Below are 10,512 nucleotides of genomic sequence, written 5' to 3' on the forward strand. Positions count from 1 at the left end.
TGACAAAGTGATCATCAACAAGTGTGACCACCTCCATAAAAGGAGAATTATTATAGAGGTGAGCCATTGACTAGCAGTTTGCTAGTCTGGAGCATTCAGGAGTGTGTTAACACAATCATCCCCGGAGTGGACTTCCCAGCAAATTCATTCCGAGGTCAGATTGTGCAATGCTCAGAAAAACTGCAAAAAACCTAAGAGCTACATCTCAGACTCTACAAGCTTAGCGCCATGTTTAGATGAAATCAAACACAGCATATTAGCACAAACACCTCACTGTCAGCACGGTGGTGGAGGGGTGATGATTTGGGTGAGTTTTGCAGTCACAGGACCCAGGCACCTTGCAGTCATTAAGTTGACTATAAACTCCTCTGTAAACCAAAGTATTCTATTGTCAAATGTGAGACCATCTGTCCAACAGCTAAAGCTTGGCTGAAATTGGGTCATGCAACAGGTCAATGATCCCAAGCACAGCAGCAAATCTACAACAGAATGACTGAAAAAGAAAATAATTAAAGTGTCGCGATGGCCCAGTAAAGGTCCAGACTTCAGCCTGATTGAAATGCTGTGGTGGGACCTTAAGAGAGCTGTGCATAAATGAAATCTCAATGAATTGAGACTTCATATGAGAGACATATGAGACATCTTCCACAATGATGTGGGAGACTGATGAAGTCATACAGAAAAACCTTGGCTTCAAGTTATTGTTGCTAAAGGTGGTTCTACAGGCTACTGAATGTACTTGGTTTTTCTTAGTTTTCTGAGAACAGTGAGAATCAGACAAAAGAAAAGTAAAGAATTTTAATTTAAAGGCAAATAATGATATATAGAGAGAAATGTAAAAAATAAATTTGCTTATTTGTTTCAGGCCCTCGGAGTCACTTCTTCCCAGGATCGAATGCTGATCAAGAAGAAGATCAAAGACCTTAAAGTTATGATGGAAAAGGCCAAGAGGAACCAAGAAAAGATGGAAAAACAGCGCGAGAAGTTGCGGAAGAGAGAGCTGGAGCAGCAGCAGAAAGATGCACGCAAAGAAAGCGCAGCAGAGTGAAACGAGCCCTCAGATTACCTCCCGTTTTACTGTAGCACCACACCAAGTAGCACCTTGCGGAACAGAACGTCAGGAGGCCCCACAAATGAACCCTGAGGGACACCTACTTACTAGTTCTAAAAGGTGGAGCTCCACACCCAGCTGTCAGTTGTTGTTGAGTGACCTTTTCACCAACCAAATGAAACCAAAATGAGCAGTTGGATAACAGAATGCTGCCCTTCATTTGCCTCGTTTTACATCCATTCTGTGTTTTTTGCCAGAATTTATGGATTCTATTTTGCTGTTTATAGCTGTAAATTGGTTTTATTTGTTCATGTCCAGAGTACACCTGTGAAAAGTTCATCTCATCCTTCTGCCACATCATCTCTAGAGACTTCTCTTACCCATTACAGCACCTAGACATAAGGACAGTGTACAGTGCTAAATAAGGATGTCTGACTTATGTATATCCTGTTGAAGTCGATGGAATCTCTTTATGGCTTTGTTGAAGCGCATACAGTTCAGGTCTTTGTGTTGAATTATATGAGGTAGTCTTCATCTCCCACCACTGGGTGTCCCCATGGTGCTTACTTTTACTACTGAAGAAGGCAACACTGGAACTATCCTAAAGGAGCTGAACTGGAAATTAGAGCTTTTCTGGGAGAAATGAGCTCCCCAGTTTCTTGCAAGAACACTGGAAGTGCGACCACTGTAAATTTGACCTGTGTACTGGCGTACAGTGCCCCTTACCATATACATGTACCATACTAAAGCTGTTTAAAGTATGAATGATAAAGACATCCTGAACTGAATGGGCTTGTTCTAATAGAGATTTCAGGTACTGTGTAATTATTAAATTTTTAACTTGCCTAACCTGAACCACAAGAACAGAAAAGCTGATAAAAAAATGAAACTTCCTGCTTATATGCATAATGTTGCTTTGACTCCCGCTTGTAACCTGCTTTTGACCTCTTTTTATAGTCTCTCAGTAACAAAGTAATACCTGCCGCTGCCTTTAGAAATTCTAGCTTAGTAGAATTTTTCCAAACTCTGCCCGCTTCTGTGTGAGTGTCAGAACACATACAATAGACTAAACTATGTCCTCCATCCTGTCATGTTATTATCTCACATGACAAAGTTTGTCATGCAAATTTCTCTGGAATGTCCTCAAGTAACATTTTGTAATGCTGCCATAAAGATGCTTTCTGTGATCAAAGACACCAAAAGTGCAGAAGCTGTCTTAAAGATGATTCCACCTGAAACTTTGATGTTACACTGGAAATTGTACCTTACAGCTGCAGTATATTTTTGATTTTATTATGAAATTAGTTCATTTAGGACTCAAAGCATTTTTATTTACTTTTTGGAATAATTTCAGTTCTTGTTTTAAGCTTTTGAAGCTCATTGAGAGACATTTTACCTGTGTTACTTCTTTATCATTCCCAAGATTTATTCCATAGGTTTACATTCAAATTAGATCCACCATGAGAGCTATACAGGCAGCTGTAATGATATCTTTGTTTTAAGGACCCTGTCTGGTGTGCTGCTAAAAGGTTGAGAACAAGAATAGATGGGGTTACCCATACTTCCATGCAGGTATCAATGACAGTAGATCGTTTTATTATTTATTTATTCTTGTATTTAATGAAGCAATGTACTATTGTTTATGATAACAAGTAAGAGGATTATTAACACTTAATTATTTATCCAGAATTGTATGATTACCTACTTTTGCCAAAACATGATTAGAAAGTGATTGAAATTCAAATGGCTGTTATCGAATGAAGGATTTAACGGTTTATAATGGAAGGAGAGATAAAAAGTCAGTAGTATTGTCCCATCGTGCTTGTGGTTTTCCTCTAACACCACCATAGTGCTGCTCCCATGCTATTCCAATAAACCGCTCATGATGTATTCTTATGAAATATTTTGTAACACTTGAATCCTTCTGTTAATACCCCCCCCCCCCCCCTACACACACACACACACACACACCCTGACAAGTTGGTCAGCAGACTCTTTTGTATGTGTAGTAAAACACAGAGCAATATGCTGTAAGAATCCTAAAGAAGCCTTGTTTTATATTGTGTCAGTGTGCGTGCTCAGTTTGCCAGAGGGCTGAGGATGCTTAAAGGTCAGACCTGAGCTGAAAATGTGATTCCAGATCTTTTCTATGTGCTTGACCGAGCTTGCCTGGCATGATGAAACCATCGTATACTGTAGATAAGACCTTAGTGCTCCTGGTGGGCAAAAACACAAATGTTGGGAGTCATGTCTGGAAGGTTTTGTCTTTCATGTATGTAGAGATAGCAAAAGATAATTGCCACAAACTGCTAGCCATGCTTTCACCTTTAAAAAGCTGTGCTTATTCTCCTCCTCCTTTTTTTTTTTCTTTTTTTTTTGCTGTCTTTTTCGCATTCTGAAAACTTTGAAAGGGCAGCTACCTGTCACACTGAATAAAATGTGCAGCCACTGTCCACAGTTTGCTTTTATTTCTTCTTTTCATATTTACTAAATCTGTGTCCTGTGCAGTCGAACACACAGAGAAATATTATAATTGGGTTTTTTTCTCTTCTCTTTTCCCCATGCTCCTCTCATGTTCACGAAGCTGATTATTTTTACCATGCCCACTGACAGAAAGGCATGATGCCCTTCTATCAGTCAACATCTCTCAGCACACTAACTGGTCTAGAGTCAGCCAGCTCTAGCTCTCCAGTCCCACCCTCTCTGCTTTCTATTTATATTCATCCTAATTTCTCTCCAGGACTATTTTCTACCTCTGATGACGCACTGCTGTCACTTGTTGCCCTTCTTCTACTTTATTTCTGTCTTTCTTCTCCACACAACTCCTGTGATCGGACTCATGGAGTTGTTGGAATGGTTGGTATGCTGGAATCCTTCATCGTCAACATTTGTGCGTTCTTTTCCAACGTACTCCGTGCTTTATGGACAATATTAAACTCTGAGCCAGCTGGTTTGGCAAACCAAGGGCCTTCTCTCAGAGATTTCATGGAGGAGTTGAGTCCCAGAAAACTGGCTGAAAAGCAGCTGAAAGAACGGTTCCTGGAGGCCTTGCAGGCAAACAATGCACAGGAAGTCCTGCAGATTTTACATACCAGCACACTAGATATTGACACCGTGCTGGAGGTGGATGATCCCAGCATGGTCCTGGCCTCATACAAACAAGGTGCGGGAAAACTGTTTGTGTGTGTGTACTAAATCCAAATCATAATATTTCATACACTCCTCTGTAGTTGGTAATCAGTCCATTAACCACTAGGCGGTGCAAAACTTCCATAGAGCCTACATCTGACTATAGCAATCTACAGCTGCTGGTCATAAAATTAGAATATCATGAAAAAGTTGATTTATTTCAGTAATTCCATTCAAAAAGTGAAACTTGTATATTATATTCATTCATTACACACAGACTGATATATTTCAAATGTTTGTTTCTTTTCATTTTGATGATTATAACAGACAACTAATGAAAACCCCAAATTCAGTATCTCAGAAAATTTGAATATTACTTAAGACCAATAGAAAAAAAGGATTTTTAGAAATGCTGGCCAACTGGAAAGTATGAGCATGTACAGCACTCAATACTTAGTTGGGGCTCCTTTTGCCTGGATTTCTGCAGCAATGCGGCGTGGCATGGAGTCGATCAGTCTGTGGCTCTGCTCAGGTGTTATGAGAGCCCAGGTTACTCTGATAGTGGCCTTCAGCTCTTCTGAATTGTTGGGTCTGGCATATTGCATCTTCCTCTTCACAATAACCTATAGATTTTCTATGGGGTTAAGGTCAGGCGAGTTTGCTGGCCAATTAAGAACAGGGATACCATGGTCCTTAAAGCAGGTACTGGTAGCTTTGGCACTGTGTGCAGGTGCCAAGTCCTGTTGGAAAAAGAAATCTGCATCTCCATAAAGCTGGTCAGCAGCAGGAAGCATGAAGTGCTTTAAAACTTCCTGGCAGACTGCTGCGTTGACCTTGGACCTCAGAAAACACAGTGGACCAACACCAGTAGATGACATGACACCCCAAACTATCACTGACTGTGGAAACTTTACACTGGACCTCAAGCAACGTGGATTCTGTGCCTCTTCTCTCTTCCTCCAGACTCTGGAATTACTGAAATAAATCAACTTTTTCATGATATTCTAATTTTATGACCAGCACCTGTACTACACAGGGGGGACTATTACACACACACTTTAATGCAGTATCCTGGATTCTGTGTGTGTAACTCATATGTTACAAAGCACTTAAATGAAGCTGCTGTGCTTCAGAAAAAAAGTATAACACCTTTACTGTTGCTATGAATTACTTCTTAATTTTCTGATCTCTTTTAGGATACTGGCTACCAGGCTACAAACTGGAGAAGTCCTGGGCAATGGGGATCCATGTATGTGTGATGTACAATGCTGTGGAAACAGCACTGGTACTTCTTCAGAAAGGCGCAGCTGCGAACCGGATGCCCAATGGGAAGACTCCGCTGCATGTGGCCTGCGAGGTCTCCAATGAAGACTGTGTGGCCTTGCTTTTGGATCATGGGGCAAAGGTCAACAGCCTGTCACTGAGTGGACACACACCGCTGCACTACTGCATTACCCAGGAGTCTGTAGGCTGTGCCAAACAGCTCATACTCAAAGGTGAGAAGGCGAGGATGCATGGGCGCATGAAAGTACAAATACACATGCTGGAAACTGCTGAAACATTTTTTTTTTTTCCCCTCATGGAGGTGCGAAAGTCAACAAGGCGAGCCACAACAATGAAGCGGACACACCTCTACACACAGCAGCCAGATTTGGTGTCCCGGAGCTGGTGGCTCTCTTTTTGGCTCATGGAGCATCTGTGAATGCAATGAACTCTATGCAGGAGACTCCTCTGATGACTGCAGCCTACTGGGCTTTTGACACCAAAGAGCAAATCTATAGCCAAGACCACCATCTAGTCTGTCGCCTCCTGCTGGACCACCAAGCTGGTCAGAAAGTCTGGATAAGTTTCCTTGACTTTGACTTTAACACCCTCACCCCCCCAAAATGCCACTGCACTGTTTGAGATTTGATTTCTGTTACAGATCCCAATCTTCAGGAGGAGGACCACAAAACAGCTCTTCACAAGGCAGCCTGGAACTGTGATCACGTCCTCATAAAGATGCTGCTGGAGGCTGGAGCAGATCCTCGAGCCATGGACATCAACGGCTGTTCCCCCATTCAGTATCTCATCAAGGTGACAGAAGTCAGACCCATGGCCATACCGGACCTCTGCTTTCAGCTGCTGCTCAACTACAATTCAGCACGGATCTACCCATCACAGTTCCACAAGGTACAGATGATGATGATGATGATGTGGATTTGTGCTGCTGTTTGCATTTTTTAAATACCAGACAATCAGTATATATATATATATTGTGTGATATTTTGCACAGGTGTTGCAGTCCTGTCATGACTACCCCCGAGTAATAGAAATCTTGGTTAACTCTTATGAAAGTATAAAGCCCACAAGGAAGTGGAGAGCTGCTATTCCTGATGACTGCTACAAGGTAGCGTTAGACTGGGTAAAGACTACTGTCTTCTGTCAGAGTCTAAGAACATAATGTTAAAATATTAAATATATATGGATGAACAAATTCACTGACCAGGTGTCAAAGCCATATGATGTCGCTACTGCTAATTAATTAATGTAATGCCCTTTAAAATTGATCAGCATGCTTACATTAGCTAAATATGGCTGACTGTGTCCTCTAGTTGAAGTTATGCAGCACCATGTGTTTTGTGTTTTTGTTTTGGTCTCCCCAGCGCCATAAAGACTTCTACGACTCTATGTTTGCCGTTTGCATCAACGCTCCTCGCAGTCTGCTTCACCTCAGCAGATGTGCCATCAGAGCCGCCCTGGGCAGGCTCTGTGACAGAGGAGTGCCACAGCTGCCTCTGCCATTATCCATGAAGAAATACTTATTACTGGAACCTGAGGGGATGCTGTACTGATGGAGATGCTTTGGCTGTCTAATGTGCAGAATGTGGCCTAATGAGCTGAATAGAAACATTTATTAAGTGCCTCTCCGCTGACCGTGGAAATGAAAAATGCGAGAGCAAGATGAAACATCATCATCATTAACATTTTATTTATTTAGAAAATTCAGAAAGCTCACAGAGAGAGAACAAAAAAGAGGTCTTCTTTAGTTATTAGCTACAAACATTCCAGGACAGCTGGACTGACAGGAAAAAGGGGGGGGGGGGGGGGGGGGGGTGCTTTTTAAAAAATAGCTTAAAATTAAAAATTAAAAATAAAAAAAAAAAAAGATGTTGATTCCTCCTCATTGATAGAGAGCTTAAATACTTCATCTAAAGGTTTGATAGTGGAGTTAGCGGCCTGCCCAAAAAATAACTTATAACAGTAATTCTGTTTCTTGTAAAGAATGGAAAACAAGATTAACTTTTAAAGTAAGCTTTTTCATCCACCCAAATGATGTGTCTGGTAGGTTGTTATTATAAGAACAAACTCCCATATTCAGAATTTCTTGCACTCAAAAACAACCATTTGGCCTTTTCACAGATAACAACCAAATTATGGGGGTGGGTTTTTTTGAAGGTTAAATGAGCGCTGTAGATGTAGAGCGGCTGCATAACTAGAATCTGCACAGGAGCAAAGTACATTGTTGTCTCCATAAAGAGAAAATTTCCAATTCCAGTGCAGCGGTTTATTAAAATAGTGGATAAAACAAATTCGAGGACAGAACTTTGAATAATGCCCGTCTTGACTCAGAGCAACCTAAAAACATGGGCAGTTGCATGATCGATCAGTGATGCAATTCCAGGGCTCTGAAAATAATAAAACTGAAAAAAGAACCATTTTGATCACCATCTTGCATTTACTTTAGTCTTTAACGGGACAGAAGGGCCTTTAGCCCTCCAAAAAAGAAGCATCTAAAGAGTCTTGCATGAGTCTCTTTGCTGTCATTTCTTTCCACCTGTGCAATGTCGACCAGCTTCTCTGTCTATGACAGCACATGCCAAGGAGGCTCCAAATCTACCCGGCAACCAGGCTTAATGCTCACTCTCAAACTCATGTTCCACTTTCTGCAGAACAAACACTTGACAAAGCACTCTGGAACAAGTGCTTGTTTTTCCACTGGACTGTGTGTAGCCACAAAACTGAAAACACTGACTACAGCACAAGAAAGCACAAGAACAGGGATAACTTTGTAAAAAGAGAGATGGCAGCTTGATATTCTTGTCAGATTTGATCAGAATAGACACAGTAAATCATCTCTTACTGTTCTGAATGGTCTCAAGTCTGCCTTTAATCCTTTAGAGAGCATGGCCTGGTCCATTCATCCCAGTCACAACAGCACGCTGTAATGATGTCTATTTTATCCAGATGGTGAGTCACAGGGAGAAAAAGCTAATGTTCAACAAAGAAAAGAACTCATTAAATTGAGGCAGGCTGGAGGAGATGCTAGGGGAGATAAATGAACTGCCAGCCTAATGAAACATTAAGATTAAAGCTTCATACTTGGTATTCTTTGTCATCTCTAATGATAAATTATAGACACACACAGATGGAAAAATACATTTTCTAAGTGTTAGCACAACGTGACTATCTGAGGCAAAAAAAACAAGCAAAAAACCCCAGATCTCTTCAAGGAGGCATTTCAAATGTTTAGAAAATAATAGAAAAAATATTTATCACACTTCCAGTATATGAGAATCTGTATACAGTAATGTACAAAAGTCTGAACAAGGTGGTTCACAAAGAGAGATTAGCTGAAAACCTGGCACATCTTGGCATGGAGTGTAGTGTTTCCTTAAAAGGTTAGTGGGGACTGGACACGGGAAGGACAAAAGTAGAAATGGCAGGCACAAAATAGGAAAAAAAAAAAAACCTGACACGGGACCTGAGAGATGCATCTGGCCCTTCAGTTGATCCATCTACTGTTCACTGAAGCTTCATCAGACATTGCATCCCCATGCAACACCATCTGGAAAGTGTCTGATTGGCAACGGCTTCATTTTTTAAGCATGACACTGATCACTGCTAATGCAGTAAAAGCATACCTGGGTAGAAAAACACACAGTGGAACACTATCAGTCATGGATTGGCCTCCCCAGAGCCCAGACCTCAACATTACTGAAGCAGTGTGGGATCATCTTAACAGAGAACGAAATAAAAGGCAGCCTACATCCAAAGAAGAGCTTTGAAATGTCCTTCAAGAACCCTGGAGAACTATTCCTGAAGACTAAAGCTTTGTCCACAAGGGGTCGCCACAGCTGCTTAAAGAAATCACAAGAAAGCTTACCTAAGAGTTTTTACTCAGTACTGATTTACAAATAAAATGAATGTGAATGAAATAGAAGCAGCTGTTTATAACTGGTAATGCAGAGAGGCGGGTAAAGTCATTATGAACCTTACAGCAGTTCATAGGTCGTGCAGGTGTGTCTGTGCTGGACTTGTTTTATACTTTTTATACAAGCCAAGAATATTAGTATACAGCATTACTGAGACTTGCAGCTTAAAATCCATCCATCCATGACTGAAGGGGGCCTGGAGATTATTCCAGCTGACACTGGGCTGCAGCATGGATAGGACAACACGGACTCCATCTATGAAGTCGCAACATTAAACAAGACAGTCTATCTCTTTAATACACCTGAAAGCACTGCACTTTGTCTACTGCAGCTTTTCAGTAGTTATGCCAACCTTATAAATAAACATAGTGTCAACACTAAAGGTTAAATTGAGGTGAACTCATGTCCCAGCATGTGCACACTTGTACAGGAATGAATGCAAATAATACAAGTTGCACAACTGAACACAGAAACTGAGTGTTTGTGCTGTAATATTTGTATTCATTTGCACTTTATCCCTTTTTTTTTTTAATGTGAAGATCACGGTAGAGATCCAAATAAAGTCTTTAATGTAGTCTTCTGCTTTGCTGTAGAGAGAACATTGTTTGGATGACTAAAGGATCATGACCTGAGTCCCCTAATTCTAAAAATAAACCTGTGAGGATTATATTGTAAAAAAAAAAAAATAAAATAATGGCAAGAATAAAAGGTTTTTACATTTAACTGAAACTCGCTGTTACAGTGATCTTATATTTTGTATCCTCTTATCTCCGAGGATGACCTTGCATAAGCCTGTATTTGTACGACAACCATGCCAATAAACTGTAAAAGAGAACCGAGGGACACAGAGAAAGGCAGCCTAACTAGAAAAGAGTGCCACATTTGAGTGCACACTGATGAAGCTGCAAAACAAGACAGCCTGTTCTCGGCCTCTACTGGAAGCCGGCCATGGAAAGCCACCAGACCGTGTCTATTATAGTGGCTTACAAACAGCAAAGTTTCCTAAAACAAGCTGTGAAAAAAGAGAGAGAGAGAGAGAGAACGGATTGGAGCTGTTCAAACAATTTCTGTTCAACAACTGCTCAAACAAACAGCAAAGTGCAAAAGCATGAGCTGAAGAAATGATACACCGAGAGG

The 10,512-nt window shown here is 40.9% G+C and overlaps 2 protein-coding genes across 4 annotated transcripts in view; both read left to right on the plus strand.

Moving 5' to 3' along the window:
* Positions 1 to 2,952, plus strand: part of ppp1r9a (protein phosphatase 1, regulatory subunit 9A) — a 53,578-nt gene extending 50,626 nt beyond the window's left edge. For all 3 annotated transcript variants that reach the window (XM_030741541.1, XM_030741540.1, XM_030741542.1), the window contains exon 20: positions 866 to 2,952. In XM_030741541.1, the coding sequence (XP_030597401.1) occupies positions 866 to 1,048 (183 nt within the window). In that variant the 3' untranslated portion in view covers positions 1,049 to 2,952. The remainder of the gene's footprint in view (positions 1 to 865) is intronic.
* A 721-nt stretch (positions 2,953 to 3,673) lies between these two features.
* asb4 (ankyrin repeat and SOCS box containing 4) lies at positions 3,674 to 7,092 on the plus strand. Its single transcript, XM_030741847.1, has 6 exons — positions 3,674 to 4,214; positions 5,377 to 5,676; positions 5,766 to 6,008; positions 6,105 to 6,352; positions 6,456 to 6,569; positions 6,826 to 7,092. The coding sequence occupies exons 1-6, from the start codon at positions 3,674 to 3,676 to the stop codon at positions 7,012 to 7,014; spliced, it is 1,635 nt and encodes a 544-aa protein (XP_030597707.1). The 3' UTR covers positions 7,015 to 7,092.
* The last annotated feature ends 3,420 nt before the right edge of the window (positions 7,093 to 10,512 follow it).

The sequence above is a fragment of the Archocentrus centrarchus genome, chromosome 11 (assembly GCF_007364275.1).
Source record: "Archocentrus centrarchus isolate MPI-CPG fArcCen1 chromosome 11, fArcCen1, whole genome shotgun sequence".
NCBI lineage: Eukaryota > Metazoa > Chordata > Actinopteri > Cichliformes > Cichlidae > Archocentrus > Archocentrus centrarchus.